Genomic DNA, 21,002 nt, shown 5'->3' with positions numbered 1-21,002 from the left:
ATGCTCACTTGTAAGGAGCATTCTGCCTGTACTTCCTACAAGACAGATTTGTTCAGTCTTGTCCATGGTATATTCAACATTTTTCGCCAATACCATAATTCAAATGCATCAATTCTTCAGTCTTCCTTACTCTTTGTTGAGCTTTCGAGAAAAGACTAAACCATCTAATTAGACAACTCAGTTGTACAGAAGAGAAAACTGGGGTACAGGGAGGTTAAATGATTTGCCTAAGTCACAACACCAGTCAGTCACAGAATTAAGACTAGAACCCAGGTCCATCACCTCCTCCATTCTGCCAAGCTTTTTCTCATGATGCACCACAACTGGTAGTGAAGTCATTATGTACTCTCATGGCTTGAATTTTTAATGAGCTGAGTAAGATATCATTAATCACAGACCTCCCCCACATGAACTCCAGACTCACATATTCAATGTCTACTAAACATCTACAGGTAGATATCTAAAACACATTACAAACATAACATCTCCAAAACCAAACTCCTGGTTTTCATCCCCAATACTTATTTTTCCAACTCTTTCCAATCTTAGTACCCTTCCAGATGTTTGGGCCAAAATCCACATCTTATATTCAATCCATCAGCATGTCCTGTTAGCTCTACTTTCAAAACATCCAAATTTCCATAATAAAATTTTGGAGGAAAAAATATATCCAGAATCTGTCTAACCATTCTTCACCACTTCTACTATCACTATTATGGTCCAAGCTGCCAATACATCTCACTTGGATTACAGGTAGTCCCAATTTATGACAGGGTTCCATTCTGACGACTCTGTCATAAGTCGTTTCTGACATAAGTCAAACACCTCTTTTTTTAAAGTTTTCATAGCCTGCTATAGGGCAGTGTTTTCAACAGTAAATCATAATACTGTACATCTGCAAGTGAACATCTAAGAATAATACCAGCAAATTACATGCTCTAACACTGTATGTAATACACAATCCTAATAACAAAATGTAAAAAAAAGAGACAGTCATAAGGGTAGTTCGTCGTAACTCTTACTATGTCCTAAATCGAGGACTACCTGTATTACTGGTCTCCCCGCTTCTGCTTTTGCCCCTTATAGCCTATTCTCAACACTGCAGTTAAGCTGACCCTTTTAAAACCTATGTCAGATCACGTAATTTTTTGACTCAAACAGCTCACCATACGGTACATATCATACTGTACATTCTTGCTTCCCAACTCAAACCAATTAAAATCTAAGGGTTATATAATCTCCTGTAGGTTCCTGGGTGGTGCAAATGGTTTGCTCTTGGCTGTTACCCAAAAGGTTGGCGGTTGGAATCCACCCTGTGGCATTAGGGAAGAAATGCTTGATGATCTACTTCCTTAAGATTACTGCCATTGAAAACCCTATGGAGTACAATCCTACTCTGACACATGAGGTCAACATGAGTCAGAACTGACACAACAGCAACAGGTTTTTGGTTTATAATCGCCTGTAAGATTCTAAACCATGATTAGGATTCCAATGACCTTTCTAAGGTCATCTCTAAAGCACACTCCCACTCTCACTCCACTCCAGCCACACTGCCCTCCTCTCTGTTCCTTGAACATAGCTGCCTCCCTCGCCCTCTTTCAAATGCCACCTTTATTAGCAAGGTCCTCCCTGACCATGCTAGTTTAAATACTCCCCACCCCACCTCGCTTCCATTTTATTTTTGTCCATTGCACTTATGACCATCTGACATACATACTTGTTTACTATCTGTCTAGCCATCCCTAGCTCCACGAAGACAGATGTTTGTCTGCTGTGTTGCTGTACTCCCAGCATCTAGAAAAGTGTTTGGCACATATTTACTAAAAAAATCTGTTGCCATCAAGTCGATTCCAATTCATAGCGACCCTACAGCACAGAGCAGAACTGACCCATAAGGCAGTTAGTAGCCGAGCTTTTAACCACTGCACCACCATATATATTGACACATATTAAATGCTCAATAAATATCTGTTGAAAGAATGAAGAAAGTGGACTTCAAAAGCTCATCCTGTGTAGTAACATAACTAGAAAACTATCAAAAACAAGGTTTTTCCATTTTTGGCAGAATAGTAAAGCGAATCACAGTCAAAACATCTGGGATAGTACAGATCCAGGGCCAAAATGTAACAAGGGAAGAAAATGAGGTACAAGCAGCCCTTGAGTTATTTACAGTTTATGTAATTAATTAACAGTTGCAGTCTTTAGTCACGTAATTCTCCCCAGCTGAAAATGCCCAAAGAGAAAGTATACACACGATATGATGGCACTTAAAATAAACAAAAATAACATAGGCCTATCTATTTATATTTATGTATAGAAATGCATAGTTTAAAAAGAAATAAGACAGCTTTACACAACACTTTGTTAGGGCAAACAGGACTGCTGAAGTGTCACTTTTACTCTACATATTCGTATCGTCTGTCTCTTGGACAACAATATGACCTTATCAATATTGCTACAAGGGTAGCAATAATGAGGCACCCCTACCCCTCTCGGCCAGGGAGGGACTAGTGGAGGTTTAGTGAGGAGCCAGAACTGCCACCCTCACACAGCAGTAATGAAGAGCACCCCTCCTGGATATCAACAGAGGCCAAACGGGGAACCCGGACTTCTACACCCACCTGGCAGTAAGGAGGCGGCACACCTCCCCTTTCTCTACTGAAGCAGTGTCAGAGCTCAGTGAAAACAGGTTTAAATAAGATCCACAATCTCATAACATAATATTCAAAATGCCCAGGCTTCAAATGAAAATCGCTCATCATACCAAGAACCAGGAAGATCTCAAATTGAATGAAAACGACAATCAATAGACGCCAACCACTGATGACAGAAGAAAAAGAATTATCTGACAGATTTTAAAGCAGAACATCATAAAAATGCTTTCACAAGCAATTACAAACATGTTTGAAACAAACAGAAAAAAGCCTCAGTAAAGAAATAAAAGATATAAAAAAAGAACTACATGGAAATTTTAGAATTGAAAAATAGAATATGTAACCAAAATGAAATGTTAAATAATATACTGTACATTCTTGCTTTTTTCACTTAATAAGAAAACCTAAAACTCTCTGTATATACACATACGGCATTTTTTAGTAGGTACAGTATTTCATTGTATGAGTTAACCATCATTTATTTAACTAATCCTCAATTAATGGACTTTTATTTTGTTTATAATTTTTTTACTATTATAAATCATACACATTTTCACAATAATGTCATTTTATAATGACTTTGCTAAAATGAAAGTGCTTTGTGAAAGGGCATACACATTTGAAATTTTCACACACACTGCCAAATAATCCTCCAGAAAAGTTGTAACAATTCACATTCCCACTAATACTGTACGTATACCTACTTCTTCACACCCTTGCCAACAATGTTTTTCTTTGTTTTCTAATTTGACAGGTGAGAATGGTATGTCATCATTGTTTTTACATACATATTACTAATATGGTAAATATATTTTTATATATTTTATGTGTTTAAAAGCCATAGTCTTTCATTTGAAAATTACCAATACAGGTCTTTTGTGAATTCTCCCTGTTTTTTCTTACTAGTGGAGAAGAGTCCTAGGTATTTCAGAGATACAAGCCACCTGACAGATATGGGGCAAATATATTTTCTGCCATTTTGTAATTTGTTTTCTAACTTTGCTTATGTTTTGTTTGTTGGGTTTGTTTTTTAGTGGAGTTTAAAATTTGTTTAGATTTTGTTATAGTCAATCAAAGTTAATTAAATCTTAGCCCTACTCAGTTGAAGTAATGAAAATACCAACCTAAAGGCTCAGTCCCGACAATCACAGTTACAACCTTCACCACTGAATACAAGCCTAGAATTAGTCTTGCTCTTCTAATGAGGAGAAAGGAGAGAATGGTGACACCCTCTAGCTACCTGTATGTTCAACTAGCAAGTCTTCTCCTCAAATTGCATACACAGTTGCCCGAGGTTGTACGATTGATTTCATATCTTTGTAATATTCCTTTTCCCAGCTGGTATACCACGCCTACCCTAAACTGCAACCTATTAGGCTGGTGACCTGACAACCTACTTTGCAGCTCTTTTTTCTCCTGGAGGCTGAACCCTCCTTTGTAGGTTTCATTGTTACTAGGAAAACTACCTCAAAATAACGAAAACTCTGAAACCTACTTGCCTGCCACCTGAAGGCTCATCATTATCACTAGGCAGAGATTTCTGCTACCACACTCTGCCCTCTTTTGGATGTTGATCTGAATTTACGGTGGCCATCATAATTTGTCAACCTACTTGAACAGCAGCTCACTAGGGAAAGAAAATAAAACCATGTATTATTCCTTTTTTTTCTAGGCAACTGTTCTCCCTACTTACTTCTTTTTCCCCACCAGCCAGTCACAGGCTCTGGCATACTTCATGTAACAACAGTATCTGGGCTTATGACCAGTGCCACTAATAATGTCATAAAAAACAAGCGCAATTATCGGAATTGTCATTTCTGTGAATACTACATACATAAAATGATGAGAGGAAAAGAGTTCAAAATGATTCCTTTTACTAATGTGAAGGGAAAAATATCATGACGTACACTTATAAAATGTTATTCTTATTTTAGTATTTCATAAAGAATTTGTCTATAATCTTTTTAACCAGCCCACAAAATGTTTACCAGTCCTTCCCTTAACTACCAATGTTAAAGGCATATCTGACATCAATAACCAGTATTAATGCTTAGGGCTAGAATGCATTACTTAAGTTTTTCATTTTCTTCAGTCTAACATCTTTAAGTCATAAACATTTTCTTTTTTAACTCATTTTGCTCGTGCTCCAGGATACTTCAATGTTAAAAAAAGAATTTTTTTAATTAAAAATGTCAGGCCAATAGCCAGAAAAATAGCTATACTCTGATCATAGCATGTACTCAGTCAGCAAAGATTATACTCTTAAAGAAACATAATACAAGTTTATCTTCAATTCCTTAACCTACAGGCATACCTTGTTTTATTGTACTTCGCTTTATTGTGCTTTGCTGATGCCGAGTTTTTTTTACAAACTGAAGATTTGTGGCAACCCTGCATCAACAAGTCTATTGGCACCATTTTTCCAACAGCATGTGCTCACTTCGTGTCTCTGTGTCACATTTTGGTAATTCTCACAATATTTCACACTTTTTCATTATTATTGTATGTGATGATGATCTGTGATCAGTGATCTTTGATGTTACTATTGTAACTGTTCTGGGGCACCACAAACTGTACCCATATAAGACGACGAACTTAATAACTGTTCTGTGTATTCTGATTGCTCCAACGACGGAATTCTCCCGTCTTTCTCCCTCTCCTTAAGCCTCACCATTCCCTGAGACATGAGAATATTGAAATCAGCTCAGCTAATAACCCTATGATGGCCTCTAAGTGTTCAAGTGAAAGGAAGAGTTGCACGTCTCTCAATTTAAATCAAAAGCTAAAAATGATTAAGCTTAGTGAGGATGAAACGTCTAAAGCCAAGACAGGCCGAAAGCTAGGCCTCTCGTGCCAAAGAGTTAGCCAAGTTGTGAATGCAAAGGAAAAGTTCTTGAAGGAAATTAAAAGTGCTACTCCAGTGAACACACGAATGACAAGAAAGCAAAATAGCGTTATTGCTGATATAGAAAAAGTTTTAGTGGTCTGGATAGAAGATCCAAAGGCCTCAACATTCCCCTAAGCCAAAGCCTAATCCAGAGCAAGGCCCTAACTCTCTTCAATTCTGTGAAGGCTGAAAGAGGTGAGGAAGCTGCAGAAGAAAAGTCTGAAGCCAACAGCAGTTGGTTCATGAAGTTTAAGGAAAAAAGCCATCTCCGTAACATCAGGTGAGGCAACTGCTGATGTAGAAAGTGCAGCAAGTTATCCAGAAGATCTAACTAAGATAAGATGAAGGTGGATACACGAAACAAGAGATCTTCAGTGTTGACTAAACAGCCTTATATTGGAACAAGATGTCATCTACGACTTTCACAGTTAGAGAGAAGTCGATGCCTGGCTTCAAAGCTTCAAAAGACAGGCTTACGCTCTTGTAGGGGCTAACACAGCTGGTGACTTTAAGCCGAAGCCAATGCTCACTTACCATTCCAAAAATCCTACGGCCCTTGGGAATTACGCTAAATCTACTCTGCCTGTGCTCTATAAGGCCTGGAAAACAACACATCTTTCTATAACATGGTTTACCGTATATTTTAAGCCCACTCTTAAGGCTTACTACTCAGAAAAAAAAGATTCCTTTCAAAATATTACTGCTCATTGACAATGTACCTGTTCACCCAAGGACTCTGATGGAGATATACAAGGGGATAAATGTTCTTTTCATGCCAGCTAACACAACATCCACTCTGCAGTCCACGGATCAAGGGGTAATTTCAACTTTCAAGTCTCATTATTTAAGAAATACATTTCATAAGGCTATCGCTGTTGCCATAGACAGTGATTCCTCTGATGGACCTGTGCAAAGTAAATTGAAAACCTTCCATTAAGAACATTCAAGACCCACGGGAGAAGGTCAAAATATCAACATTAGAAGGAGTTTGGAAGAAGCTGACTGCAACACTCATAGATGACTTTGAGGGGTTCAAGGCTTCGGTGGAGGAAGTAACAGCAGATGTGCTGTAAATAGCAAGAGAACTAGAATGAGAAGTGGAGTCTGATGATGGGACTGAAGTGCTACAATCCCATAATAAAACCAAGGAGGAGCTGCCTCGTGTGGATGAGCAAAGAAAGTGGTTTCCTGAGCTAGCATCTACTCCTGGTGAAGATGCTGTGAAAATTGTTGAAATGACGACAAAGGATTTAGAATATTACATAAACTTAGTTGCTAAAGCAGCAGCAGGATTTTAGAGGACTGACTCCAATTTTGAAAGAAGCTCTACTGTGGATAAAATGCTATGAAACAGCACTGCATAGTACAAAGAAATCTTATGTGAAAGAAGAGTCAGTCGATGCAACAAACTTCATTGTCTTATTTTAAGAAATTGCCACAGGCATCCCAGCATCCCAACCTATAGCCACCACTACCCTGAGCAGTCAGCAACCATCAGCTCAAGCCAAGACCCTCCACCAGCAAAAAGATTACAACTCACAGAAGACTCAGACAATGGTTAATATTTTTTAGCAATAAAGTGTTTTTTAATTAAGGTATGTACATTGTTTTTAATGATGACATGTGCAAAGAGCTGGAGATAGAAAACCGAAACGGAAGAGCATGCTCAGCTTTTCTCAAGCTGAAAGAACTAAGGAAAAATTCAAGCCTCAAGTTGAAATAGTGAAGGATTCTAAGGGGAAAATATTAAACGACACAGGAAGCATCAAAAGAAGATGGAAAGAATACACAGAGTCATTATACCAAAAAGAATAAGTTAATGTTCAACCATTTCAAAAGGTGGCATATGATCAGGAACCGATGATACTGAAGGAAGAAGTCCAAGCTGCTCTGAAGGCACTGGCAAAAAACAAGGCTCCAGGAACTGACGGAATATCCATTGAGATGTTTCAACAAATGGATGAAGCGCTGGAGGTGCTCATTCATCTATGCCAAAAAATATGGAAGACAGCTTCCTGGCCAACTGACTGGAAGAGATCCATATTTATGCCTATTCCCAAGAAAGGTGATCCAATTATAGAACAATATCACTAATATCACACGTAAGCAAAATTTTGCTGAAGATCACTCAAAAACAGCTGCAGCAGTATACCAACGGGTAACAGCCAAAAATGCAGGTTGGTTTCAGAAGAGGACGTGGAACCAGGGATATCATGGCTGATGTCAGATGGATCCTGGCTGAAAGCAGAGAATACCACAAGGATGTTTACCTGTGTTTTATTGACTATGCAAAGGCATTCTACTGTGTGGATCATAACAAATTATGGATAACATTGCAAAGAATAGGAATTCCGGAACACTTAACTGTGCTCACGAGGAACCTTTACACAGATAAAGAGGCAGTAGTTCAGACAGAACAAGGGGATACCGATTGGTTTAAAGTCAGGAAAGGTGTACGGCAGGGTTGTATCCTTTCACCATACGTATTCCATCTGTATGCTGAGCAAATAATCCAAGAAGCTGGACTCTATGAAGAACGGGACATCAGGATTGGAGGAAGACTCATTAACAACCTCAGTTATGCAGATATACAACCTTGCTTGCTGAAAGTGAAGAGGACTTGAAGCACTTACTAATGAAGATCAAAGACCACAGCCTTCAGTATGGATTGCACCTCAACATAAAGAAAACAAAAATCCTCACAACTGGACCAATGAGCAACATCATGATAAAAGGAGAAAAGACTGAAGTTGTCAAGGATTTCATCGTACTTGGACCCACAACCAATACCCATGGAAGCAGCAGTCAAGAAATCAAACAATGCATTGCATTGGGTAAATGTGCTGCAAAGGACCTCTTTAAAGTGTTGAAAAGCACTAAGGTGGGCCAGATCCAAGCCATGGTATTTTCAATCGCATCATATGCATGTGAAAGCTGGACAATGAATAAAGAAGACCGAAGAAGAACTGAAGCCTTTGAATTCTGGTGGTGGCGAAGAATACTGAATATACCATGGGCTGGCAAAAGAATGACCAAATCTGTCTTGGAAGAAGTACAACCAGAACGCTCCTTAAAAGCAAGGATGGCAAGACTGCATCTTACATACTTTGGACATGTTGTCAGGAGGGATTAGTCCCTGGAGAAGTACATCATGCTCGGCAGAGTACAGGGTCAGCGGAAAAGAGGAAGGCCCTCAGCAAGGTGGACTGATACAGTGGCTGCGACAATGAGCTCAAGCATAACAACAATTGTAAGGATGGCCAGGACCGGGCAGTGTTTCGTTCTGTTGTGTACAGCGTTGCGACAAGTCGGAACCGAATTGACGGCACCTAACAACAACAACATTGTTTTTTTGGACAATAATACTACTGCACACTTAGCAGAGTGTAAACATAACTTTTATATGCACTGGGAGACCAAAAGACGCCTTGGTGGTGCAGTGGTTAAGACTTTAGCTGCCAACCAAAAGGTCAGCAGTTGAAATCCACCAGCTGCTCCTTGGAAACCCTATGGAGCAGTTCTACTCTATCGTATAGGGTCACTATGAGTTGGACTCGACTTGACAGCAACTGGTTTGGTTTTGTGTGTGTGTGTGTGTGTGTTTAGGAAACCAACATACTTGTGTGACTAGCTTTATTGCGATATTCGCTTTATTGCAGCGGTCTGGAACCGAACCTGCAATACCTCCAAGGTATGCCTGTATCAGAGCCGGTTTTACGAAGTATCCAAGGTATTATCATCCTGGACAAGAAAAATTGCTGGAAAGGATAGTATTTGGATAATTCAGTGGTTCTCAAATGCAGGCAGTTATGCCCCCCAGGAGACATTTGACAATGTGTGGAGATATTTGGCAACATGTGAAGACATTTTTAGTTGTCACACTAGGGGAAGGGGAAGGGTCAGAGTCTACTGTTATCAAAAGGGTAGAAGGCAAGAATGTAGCTAAACATTCTGTAATGCACAGGACAGCCCCTACAACAAAGAATTATCAGTGCAAAATGTCAAAGTGATGATGTTGAGAAACCTTGACAATGATGAAATTTTAATATGAACAGCATTATATCAATGTTAAATTTCCTGAATTTGATAATTTTTCTGTGATTCCAGAAAACAATGACTTTGTTGCCAGGAAATACATATCAAAGTATTTAGGATATACGGCATGTCTCAACTTACCTGTAAATGATTCAGAAAAAAATAATATGTACATATGCATAGAGAAAGAATAAATGATAGAACGGGCAAAATGCTAACAATTGGTGAATTTGGGTAAAGGACATACAGAAATTCTCTTTATTATTCTTGTAATTGAAGTCACATCAAAATAAAAAGTACTACCACTTCTGTAGCTGTCTATTAACTGGGCAACTCTCCCAGCACATATGTATACTATAGGAAATCAACTTTAACTCCTTTCCCAAAATAAATTACACTATCTTGAATCAAACAAAAAACCCACTGATAGTTGCAAATTTGACTAAGATAACGCAAGTAAGCTAAAAGGTATAATTTCTAACATGTGAATGGCATAGACAAAGCTAGAAATATATATAGAGATGTCTCCCAAGAACATGACATATTTTAGAACAGCACAGTAAGCATTATATATTTCAGGCTTTCAATACACACTGAGAACTACAATCATTTAGAAAGAATCACATAAGATCTGAACACAATCAGTAGAAAAGAATGTAGAGGCAGTCTCCGGATCACGAATGAGTTCTGTTCCTAAGTCTGTCTTTAAGTCAAGTTTGTATTATGTAAGTTGGAATATTAGGTGCACTTCATATCTAATGTCAATTAAATGTTCATCTTAGTACACATCCTACGGTGTACCTTTCTATGCATTAAAAAAAATTAAAGAAACACTTCCAGACACACTGAAACATCTTTAACATAATAATACAGTAATAATAATAATGTTTGGATGTGTGTCGAAAAGTAGCACCCGTTTGTTATTACAAACCACTGTATGCACCTTGAATTTTTTAAAACCATAGGCTTTGTCGGAATTGGTTTGTAATCACAGGTTGTTTGTAAGTTGAACGTTTATAACTCTCGGACTGCCTGAATAAGAAACAATACAAATGCATTTTTAAGAGTTAGATTTTTAGAAGTTTAACATTAGTTCCAAATTCATGAACCTTATCACTCCTGTTTCTTGGCACTCATTATTCAACTAGAATTCAACAAATATACAGTAACAGCTTCACAAGTATCAACAGTAGTTTACTTTTCGAAAACAATAATTAAAAAATTTAAATCCAAGAAAAAATTTAGGGCACTTACAGATGTCTGGGACATACTTGACTGTTGTGTGACACTTCCGGTCGGGGAAGTAGATGGTCTTCCACTGGACAAACTTGCCTAAAATAAAAAGACCTTCATAATAATATGTCTATAAAAACCTGAAGTTAAAACCTTTCTGTAACTAGGATAACACAAAATCACAACTCAAAAGGTCCACATATGAACCAATTAATTTTATGGTCAACATGACTTAAGCTTTATTCAGACAGGTTTTAAGAAAAGAAAAAACTGGATGGTGAAAACAGAGGACCAAAAGGCTAATCTTATTAGCTGCACCTCATTCTTCAGGTTTCTGTGATCTCTGACGTGGAATCACCATCCCAACATTATGAAAAAGAAATTGGAGCTACATCAAGAGCCAGTAGGTTTCAGTTTCCTAACTCAGACCATGAACACAATGTTATTTAAAATTACACTACCAAGAAGAAGCAACAGCTGAGGATCTGCTAATAACAGAAATAAGCCTTTTTTCAGGGTCTGTCACTAGAGATTCTAGATGAATCTACTGAAAAGACTTAAAACTGAGTTTCACAGTTTTATTTAACTGACAGTATAATAATGAAGAAAATAATTTTTTAAATATTTAATCATAAAATCATCTTGTTATCAGTAGGAATAGTATCACTGGATTTTAGAAAGGTACACATACACATTTACAAGTAAAAAACTTCTGGAGGACGGCTATTGATCTCTACTCATCCAGAACAAAAGAGAAAAAAGGAAACCAAAGACTCAAAGAAGAAAGTAGTCTACAGGACTAACAGTCTGCACAAATCACAGCCTCCTCTATCCTGAGACCAGAAGAACTAGATGGTGCCCAGCTACTACTACTGGCTGTTCTGATCAGGGCCACAATTAGATGGATCCTGATAGAAGGCAAGAAAAATGCGGAACAGAACTCAAATTCTTAAAAAGTCCATACTTAATCAAACTGGTTGAGACTAAAGAACTCTCCGAAGACTACTGCCCTGAGATACTCTTTAAACTTGAAACCGAAATTACCCCTTGAGGTTACCTTTTAGCGAAATTAACAGATTGGCTCATAAAATAAAGACTGTCACCCACCAGTAATGAGCTGCTTTAAAAAATCATCTATATGAGACTATATGGTCAAAAATTACTCCAAAGCAAAGATGAGAAGGTAAGGGGGCAGGGAAACTAGAGTACTGGAAATGATACAACCAGAACTGAATGAGTAGGAATGATTAACACATTGTAAAAAATGTAACCAAGACCACTGAATAATTTGTGTAGAAACTGCTAAATGGGAACCTAATTTGCTGTGTAAACTTTCACCTTAAACTCAATGTTATTCTTAGAAAAAATTTTTTTTCTGGAGGAATACATATTAAATGGAGTCCCTGGGTGGTACAAACCATTAAGTGCATGACTACTAGCCAAAAGGTTGGCAGTTCAAACCCACCAGAGGCACTTCAGAAGAAAGGCCTGGCGATCTGCTTCTGAAAGATCACAGACTTGAAAACCCTACAGAGCAGTTCTACTGTGCATACGTGGGGCTGCCGTAAGTCAGAATCCACTCAATGGCAACTAAGAACACATATTAAACTGTTACAATGACCACCTTACAAAAGGGGGAAACAGCAGTGGGTGTGGAAAAGGAATACCTTTACTTTATTTGCCTCTTATAAACGATTTTATACTGTCTGATATTTTCAATGAACGTAAACTATTTATATAATAAAAAACCTACTTGTTTGTTGAAATGTAAATATCTCATGTAACCCTGACTATTCACTATGGTTCCTAGAATCTTATACGCAAAGCTATGCCACCAGAATAACATTTCTGCAGTGTAGTGGGACAGAAGCTAGCAATAGGGTAATTTACAAAACAATTTTTTTCCAAATTAACTTCTATCTGACAGCCTACTAATACATTTCCTTAAGGACAAATAATCACAGGATATCTGAGAACCCTGAAATCATATCCAATATCCACTCTCTCCGCACTTATCAACGTAATTAGGTTCCAAAGACCAGGCCGTTATGCAAAATCGGCATTACGCAAAAATGGAGGATGACCACATCAGATCACAAAATGGAGGATGACAACATCATTATCTAACTGACAAATTACATCATTATATACTGCCAAATCACTGAGAATCATGGCCTAGCAAAGTTAACACATATGCTTATCCATCAAAGCCAGCATTACTCTCAACTCACACCTCAGTGTTTGTTACTGCCAAAATACATGGTTAACACAAAAAATAGCTGGATAGAATTTTTACTATTGTCATAACGCAAAATGTCAGATAATGAGATAATGAGGAGAAGATATATTTATTTTCAGTAATCATCTACATATAATCTAAGCTTTGAACTTCTAAGTTCTTAATTAATATTAGTCTCACCTGAACAGCTGCAAGGCTCTGAAGCTGGGAGCTGCTCAAATGCTGCTGCTGAAGAGCTGCAGTGTGCAGCATCAAGTGCTGCTGCTGAGCTGCATACATCTGCTGAAGGTACTGAGCAGCTGAGCTGGGGGGGCGATGCAATGCCTGTTGAATTACCTGTGACGAGCCAGTTGAACCAATGTCAAACCATAGTCTTAATCTTAACCATAAAATAAAGTATAAAAAAAGGCAGCAGTTTAAAATTTCACTACATTGGTAATATTCCATGTCATCAAGTTTATTAACATATTTCTCTCCTAGTTATATATCTCCAGGATGCATTAATAGCAATTATAAATAGTAATTACAAATACTAATGTAGATCAGGACTGTCCAATGTGGCAGCCACTATCCACATGCGTCTACTGAGCACTGAGCACTTAAAATGTGGCTAGAACAATTAAGGAACTGAATTTTGAATTTTATTGAGTTTTAATTTTCACATAAACATGTAACCAGTAGCTGCTATACTGAACAATGCAGATACAGATCTGTATTTAATTAACAGAAAAATGTTTCCAAATAAATCATCAGGTGAAAAAAGCAAGTATATAGAATAAGATCCATTTTTATATGAAAATATTTGAAAGTCTATTCAGGAAAACATTAACAGTCTACTGATAGGTGGCTGGATTAGAGGTGGTTTTTACCTTCTGGTTTGTACTTTTCTATAAATGTCTGAAAATCTTAAAATGAGTAGGTATTATATTAGCAATCATATAAAATCATAAAACTACTTCTTAATTACTAATTACTTTTTTTAAATGTTTTTATAGATTCTCAGATTCCTTGTTTCAATTGTTTCAACATGGAAACTATTGTTACTAAAGAAATATTCCTGAAAAAGTGCTAATCACTGTGAATATTTATTAGTAAAATGTAAAATGAGCCTAAAAAGTCAGGTATTCTAATAAGAGAGGAAAATTCTCTATCTGTCCGAAAGGAAGTCACACTACTCTAGTCCTCTGCAACCACATCTCAAAGTCCTATCATGCCCAACTAAGACTCTGAAACACACCACAAAACCCTAACCTTAGTATCAAACCAGAGAACCCCAGTAAGTTTTCAAAGATCTAAAGGAGTAATACAGCATACTAACCCTACTGTGTGAGAGTCTAAGTCAGGGCATCTTGAACCACAAAACCACGAATCCCTTCATCCAAATTCCAAGAAAAGTCTACTTCCTTGTGTTATTGTTTATTTTCACGCGTCCATAGCTCATTTCTCTATCCAACTACAAACTGCTAAACCTGCTATAAACTCCTGTCACAAAAATCAATGTAGGCTTTTGACTCCTCGTTGCAGAGGACTATAGGCCAGCATTAAGCGATTGAGAATTACAATAATAGGTCTTTTTGGTCAGATAAATCAATGTACGTTCTTCTAATTCCGTAACAAAATTCTAAAATCAAACTGAAATAACAATCTACTTGACACAAATTTTTGTCTGAGTGTAGTAATTTTTTCTGTTGTCAGCACAGTTTTCATTAGCATTCAACGCTCTATTCACAGGAATTGCTACTCTTTTTAAGTACAAGTAAGAGGTACAGTATGTTGTTCTTATTTTGCTCCTCTAAAGGAACAAGGAGGGCAGGGAAACTAGGGAATTCACAGGATTGAAAAAGAAGGTTGGAAGATTAAAAAACAATTTAGGTAATTCAATAAATACTAATTTGAATGCATTTTAGGGAAGCAATTCTATGATTTCAGAGGAACTAGTGTTAGCTCTATTTGTGAGCTACATCTATATCTATACCTATATATCTCCAGCAACACTTTATTTTTTACAAACACATCCAGCTTAAGGGGAAAAAAAAAAACCTAGAAAACAAAATGGCATATTAAAATACCGCATCATCTATGTGCTCAAGGATCTGGACAATTTCCCCTATAGCTCTTATCTCAGAGAAAAGTGAAGGTCGTTAGAGGCACACTCTGCAGTTCAGCTTGAATTTCTGCTGAACTGGCTGGGTCTCCAACAGTTCTGACTCCACCCTACAGTGACTTCAGAAAATTAGATCCCAAACCATAGAACAGTTAAATAGAATACTGACAGGCACTCTTGAAAGCAAGGGGTGGGGTTACAGAGCAGACAGGGAAGTTGTTTTCGGGGGGTACAGTGCAATTTTGAGGATTCCAGAGAAACCCAACGCAAAAACCCATTGCTGTCAAGTCAATTCCGACTCACAGCAACCCAACAGGGCACAGTAGAACTGCCTCATAGAGTTTCCAAGGAGTGGCTGGTGGATTCAAACTGCCAGCCTTTTGGTTAGCAGCCAACGCTTAACCACTGTGCTACCAGGGCCCCGATTCTAGAGAAAGCAAGTATAAAGGAAAAAGTAAGAACAGCTAAGGGTACAAACTCCGGAATCAGAGCATGTACTAGCTATGTGAGTTTGGAAAGTTATTCAGTCTATTTAAAAATCAATTTTCCCATCTATGAAAAGGAAATAATAGTATCTACTTCCTAGAAGTGTGGTGAGGATTAGTCCACGTAAAGCACTTATCAAATGCTTGGCACATAGCAATTATTCAATAAATATTACTATTATATATTAGGTATGTATAATGTACCCTGTACAATTCTAGATACTTCTCACTTAATCCTCGTAAGAACTAATGAAATAGGTGGTCTCATCCTCATTTTACAGTTGCCCATGACTCAAGGGAATTTTATGCCTCTCACCTAAAGTTCCATAGCTACTCCAATCCCAACAAAAGGCACAGCAGACTGTAATACCCAGACTCTTTATACAATACCATATTGCCTCAACCTCCATTATTATAAAGGTTAACTTAGTAAATTTTACTTTCTCAACTAAATGAAAAGCCTAAGACTTTTTCAAGTCAAATATTCCCTTCCCCTTCTGCGCCTAAGAGCTTTAGAATGGCTTCTCCTGCTTAAGGGTTCTCGGCCCCCAGGGATTAAAATGAACCTCTTAATGCATCCACAGGCCTAAGTAGATCTCTCTAAGCCTATTATTTAGGGTTCAAATATGTGTTCCTAAAACAGTCCAGAAAAACCTAGAGCCATCAAGCATGTTGGGGCTCTAGGGTGAATGTTCCCAGATCTTAGCAGCACCCTGACACCTTCTATTTATAAGTTTCCTGACACACAGTCTATAAACTACAGGCTGATTAACAGAAGCTTTCCAAAGAGTATAATTAGGAAGCCCTGGTGGCACAACGATTAAGTGCTCGGCTACTAACCAAAAGGTTCAAACCTACCCAGTGGCTCCATGGGAGAAAGACCTGGCGATCTGCTCCTATAAAGATTACAACCAAGAAAACCCTATGGGGCAGTTCTACTCTGTTGCATAGAGTTGCTACAAGTCAGAATCAAGTAAATGGCACCCAACAACAACAACAAACAGTAAGATTATTAAGTAATTTGTTGCTTGTTTCAAACATTAACAATGCTGTGCATGTGATATGAAACAATACATGCATCTGGCTTAAGCATAAAGTAATATGACATCCTAAATCTTAGCCTTAGGAGCCCTGGTGATGCAGAGATTAAGCACCTGGCTGCTAGTCAAAAGGTCAGCAGCTCAAATCTACCAGCCACTCTGTAGGAGAAAGATGTGGCAGACAGCTTCCATAAAGATTATAGCCCTGGAAACCCTATAGGGCAGTTCTACCCTGTCCTACAGGGTCACTATGACTTGGAATTGACTCAGTGGCAGCAGGGAGTCAGTGGGAAGTCTTAGCCTACCCGTCATTATAGCTTAAATACCTGCACAGCATGTCGGTCTGAGCCACTGTAGACAGATATCTGTGGTTGCTGCATTCGAGAAGAGGAAGTAGTGATGGTCGTGGTGGTAGTGCTACTGGTTGTTGTTGACACAGAAGATGTTCCAGGGTTTGGTTCACTATCCATAGTTGTACTGTGGTCCTTAAATCTGACAGATAACACAAAGGACTCGTATTGGTAAATGCATTACCTTATGAGCTTTACGGAATATTTAACTATCTCAAAGAAAAATCAGCAATACTCTAAATTTCTAATAAGGCCCTCATAAAACACAGATGGCCCACAGCCAACACAAACACTTAGAAGGAAAAAGCACTTCACATATATATAGCACATATAATAGTTAATACCTAAAAAATATGAATTCAAATGATTCAGAGCATATAACTCAGAGAAAGCCTGGCCTAAAGTTGATCCTGAAGCACTTACTGATGAAGATCAAAAACTACAGCATTCATCAGTATGGATTACACCTCAACATAAAGAAAACCAAAAACCTCACAGCTGGACCAATAAGCAACATCATGACAAAGAAAATATTAAAGCTGTCAAGGATTTCATTTTACTTGCATCCACAATCAATGCCTGTGGAAGGAGCAGTCGAGAAATCAAATGACATACTGCATTGGACAAAACTGCTGCAAAAGGCCTCTCGAAAGTGTTCAAAAGCAAAGATGTAGCCTTGAGGACTAAGGTGCACCTGACCCAAGCCATGGTATTTTCAATCGCCTCATATACATGCAAAACCTGGACAATGCATAGGGAAGATCAAGGAGAAATGAATCATCTGCATCATGGCGTTGGCAAAGAATACTGAACGGACTGCCAGAAGAACCAACAAATGTGTCTCAGAAGAAGTACAGCCAGAACGCTCCTTAGAAGCGAAGGTAGTGAGACTCTGTCTCACTTACTTTGGACATGTTATCAGGAGGGACCAGTCCCTGGAGAAGGGTATCATGCTTGGTAAAGTAGAGGGTTGGCGAAAGAGAGGAAAACCCTCAACGAGAGGGACTGACAAACTGGCTGCAACGATGGGCTCAAGCATAGCAAAGGCTGTGAGGACGGCACAGGACCAGGTAGTGTTCCCTTCTGTTGTACTGAGGGCCGCTATGAGTCAGAACCAATTCAATGGCACCTAACAACAACAATAAAGTTTATCTTGGCATTATTGAAAGAAGATGAAGATTTTAAAGCCAAAATAGATGATAAAAGAATATTAAAATACCTAGGAAAATTAAAATTTACATTAGGGTACGATAAACATTTCTTTACATTTTTTGACCATACTAATTATGAACTGAAGCCCTGCTGGCATAGTGATTAGGTAATACAGCTGTTAGCCAAAAGGTCGGCAGTTAGAATCCACCAGCCACTCCTTGAAAACCCTATGGAGCAGTTCTACTTTGTCCTATAGGGTCACTAAGGGTCAGAATTGACTCAACAGCAATGATTACCTTACCTTAATTACAAATTAAAATAATTCTTAGCTATATTAATGTAGAATGCCTATGGATTTGTATTAACTAGCTTAGTTTTGGTTACCACATATATTTTGCTTGAAAATAAGTTCTATATTTTTATTAATTCCCACTGGCTTTTCCGCTAACTAGTCTATAACACTGTCCTTATTATGCCTAATAATTCTGAGTTATACTTATAAGCACATTACTCTAGGGGAAATAGAGAAGCAGATGACAGCAACTTCTCACATCCTTCCAAAATCTCTTTATAAAGAATTCCTCCATAACTAGACTAAACCAAAAGCTAAGAAGTTTCCTAAACACAACCAAACACTTCTAGGGACAGAGTAGCAGGGGTGGGGGTCTGGAGACCATAGTTTCAGGGGACATCTAGGTCAACTGGCATAACAAAGTTTATGAAGAAAATGTTCTGCATCCCATTCTGGTGAATGGCATTGGGGGTCTTAAAAGCTTGCAAGCAGCCATCTAAGATGCATCAATTGGTCCCAGCTCACCTAGAGCAAACGAGAACGAAGAACACCAAAGACACAAGGAAAACGTTAGCTCAAGAGACAATAAGGGCCACGTAAACCAGGGATTCCAACAGCTTGAGACCAGAAGAACTAGATGCTACCACCAATGACCTGTCTGGCAGGAAACACAACAGAGAGTCCCTGACAGCAGGAGAAAAGCGTGGTTCAGAACTCAAATCCACGTAAAAAGACCAGACTTAATGGTCCGACCAAGACTAGAGGAACCCCAGAAGACGCGGCCCCCGGACTCTCTGTTAACTCAGAACTAAAACCATTTCCGAAGCCAACTCTCCAGAGAAAGATTAGACTGGACTGTAAAATACACTTATGGAGAGTGCACTTTTTAGTTCAAATAGATACACAAGACTAAATGGGCAGCTCCTGTCCAAAGGTGGAATGAGAAGGCAGAAAGGGATAAGAGCTGGCTGAATGGAAAAGGGAAATGGCGGGGTGGGAAGGGGGAGTGTGCTGTCACATTATAGGGATTGTAACTAGGGTCACATAACAATAAGTTTATAAATTTATGTATGAGAAATTAACTTGAGCTGTAAACTTACACCTAAAGCACAATTAAAAAAAAAAATTGCTCCAAATTCTGAAACAGCATTATGTCACCTTCCTCATGTATAGAGAGTAAAGTGTATTTTTCTATTAGTCTTTCTGATTTTTTTTTTTCCCCTCCAATGTTACTATCTCACTTCACTTGTGTTGTGGTAAAAACTTCTGGTAAATACAGAATTTAGTAAACCCAAACACTTTAAGTCAATTCTGAAGGCCCCAATATTGTTAGATATTAGAACTACAACAGTTTTCGTAGGGTTTGAAATGCACCACAATGGTAAAAAGCCAACTTGAGATAATACTGCTTTTATCTGCCTCTTCTTATCAGTCTTCTGAGAAACAAAATCTGACCCACCTCACATTAGCAGCACTGACAAGAATGTAACAATAACGCTTTCTATTTCTAAAAAGACAAAGGAATTTGGCACTAATTCTGTATGCACACTACGCCCATATTGTTTCCTTTTATGCACAAATTTTTTGTGGTTTATATCATGTATGTAAAAAGTATTCATATGCTCTTAAAGAAATCAATGTAAAAATTCTCTATTTAATAAGGGGAAAAGTGAATGGAAAAATGGAGGAATGTGGAGGGGGAGGCTGGGGGCTGATTCTTCATTTAACTTTTTTAATTGATAAATTACTTATATATCTTTGTCTAGTATATTTTCCCATAGTTTTTCAAACTGCCTCCCAATCATCAAATCACAGTATCATACGGTAATTGTTCAACATCATACAGAATTAGTGGTAGATAAGGCAAACTTTTTACCAAGCTACTGCCTGTCGTAACACTTCTGAACCATAATACTAGTTATATTCAACGAACCCAGAAAACTCCAGCTTAAAATTCTGGTCCTTCTGGAGTGCTGATCTGTTCAACCATGCCCTCAAACCCAAAGCCTACGGTAAGCAGTTCTCACTACTAACCAAAAATGGTCAGAGAATCCAAATTTTAGGCACAAAACGAAACATCGGTGAGTCGAACTGACCAAATCATCACATTGCATTTGGAGGCCTGGCACAAAAGAGAAATTTTGGTTAACTGCACCTTCTATGCATAGTAATGCCTGCAAAACACAGCCAGCAGCTCTGGTGCAAAAGAGGCCTACCCAGGAAACAGTAAGTTTTCGAGTCTCTAACTAAGCATACCATCACACCGCCACATAAGAATGTGGCCCTCTAGGGAGACACCAACACTGCAGCCACAGACCTAAGGGAAAGATCTTTCCTTCCAGGATTTTTCCGCCTCACCATACCCCAGCAACCCCCGCCGCTCGAAGGCCCGCGCTGGGACATCTCCTCCACGCCTCCCGGGGGAGGGCGGTGGGCAGCCCTACGTCTCCGGTTCTCCTGCCGAGGAGAGCAGGGTGGCGCCGGGGCGGGAAGACCAGGAGCGCGAAAGAGGCCTGGCAGTGCCCGCC

At 38.5% G+C, this 21,002-nt stretch overlaps 1 protein-coding gene across 10 annotated transcripts in view; it reads right to left on the bottom strand.

Moving 5' to 3' along the window:
* PHC3 (polyhomeotic homolog 3) overlaps nt 1-21,002 on the bottom strand; it is an 86,434-nt gene that overhangs the window by 64,992 nt on the left and 440 nt on the right. For 8 of the 10 annotated variants that reach the window (XR_007515124.1, XM_049867711.1, XM_049867714.1 and 5 more), the window contains exons 2-4: nt 17,007-17,172; nt 13,232-13,387; nt 10,834-10,911 (exon numbers count right to left, since the gene is read on the bottom strand). Coding sequence is in view for 9 of the 10 variants with exons in the window: in XM_049867711.1 (XP_049723668.1) it covers nt 10,834-10,911; nt 13,232-13,387; nt 17,007-17,172 (400 nt within the window). In the remaining variant the exon portion in view is untranslated. Of the gene's footprint in view, nt 1-10,833; nt 10,912-13,231; nt 13,388-17,006; nt 17,173-20,508; nt 20,597-21,002 lie in introns of those variants that run through there. The other 2 variants (XM_049867713.1, XM_049867717.1) reach the window with 2 other exon arrangements.

This window comes from Elephas maximus, chromosome 23, assembly GCF_024166365.1.
Source record: "Elephas maximus indicus isolate mEleMax1 chromosome 23, mEleMax1 primary haplotype, whole genome shotgun sequence".
Classification (NCBI taxonomy): domain Eukaryota; kingdom Metazoa; phylum Chordata; class Mammalia; order Proboscidea; family Elephantidae; genus Elephas; species Elephas maximus.
The sequence above is the reverse complement of the archived record's forward strand: the minus strand, read 5'-3'. Positions and strand labels throughout refer to the sequence as shown.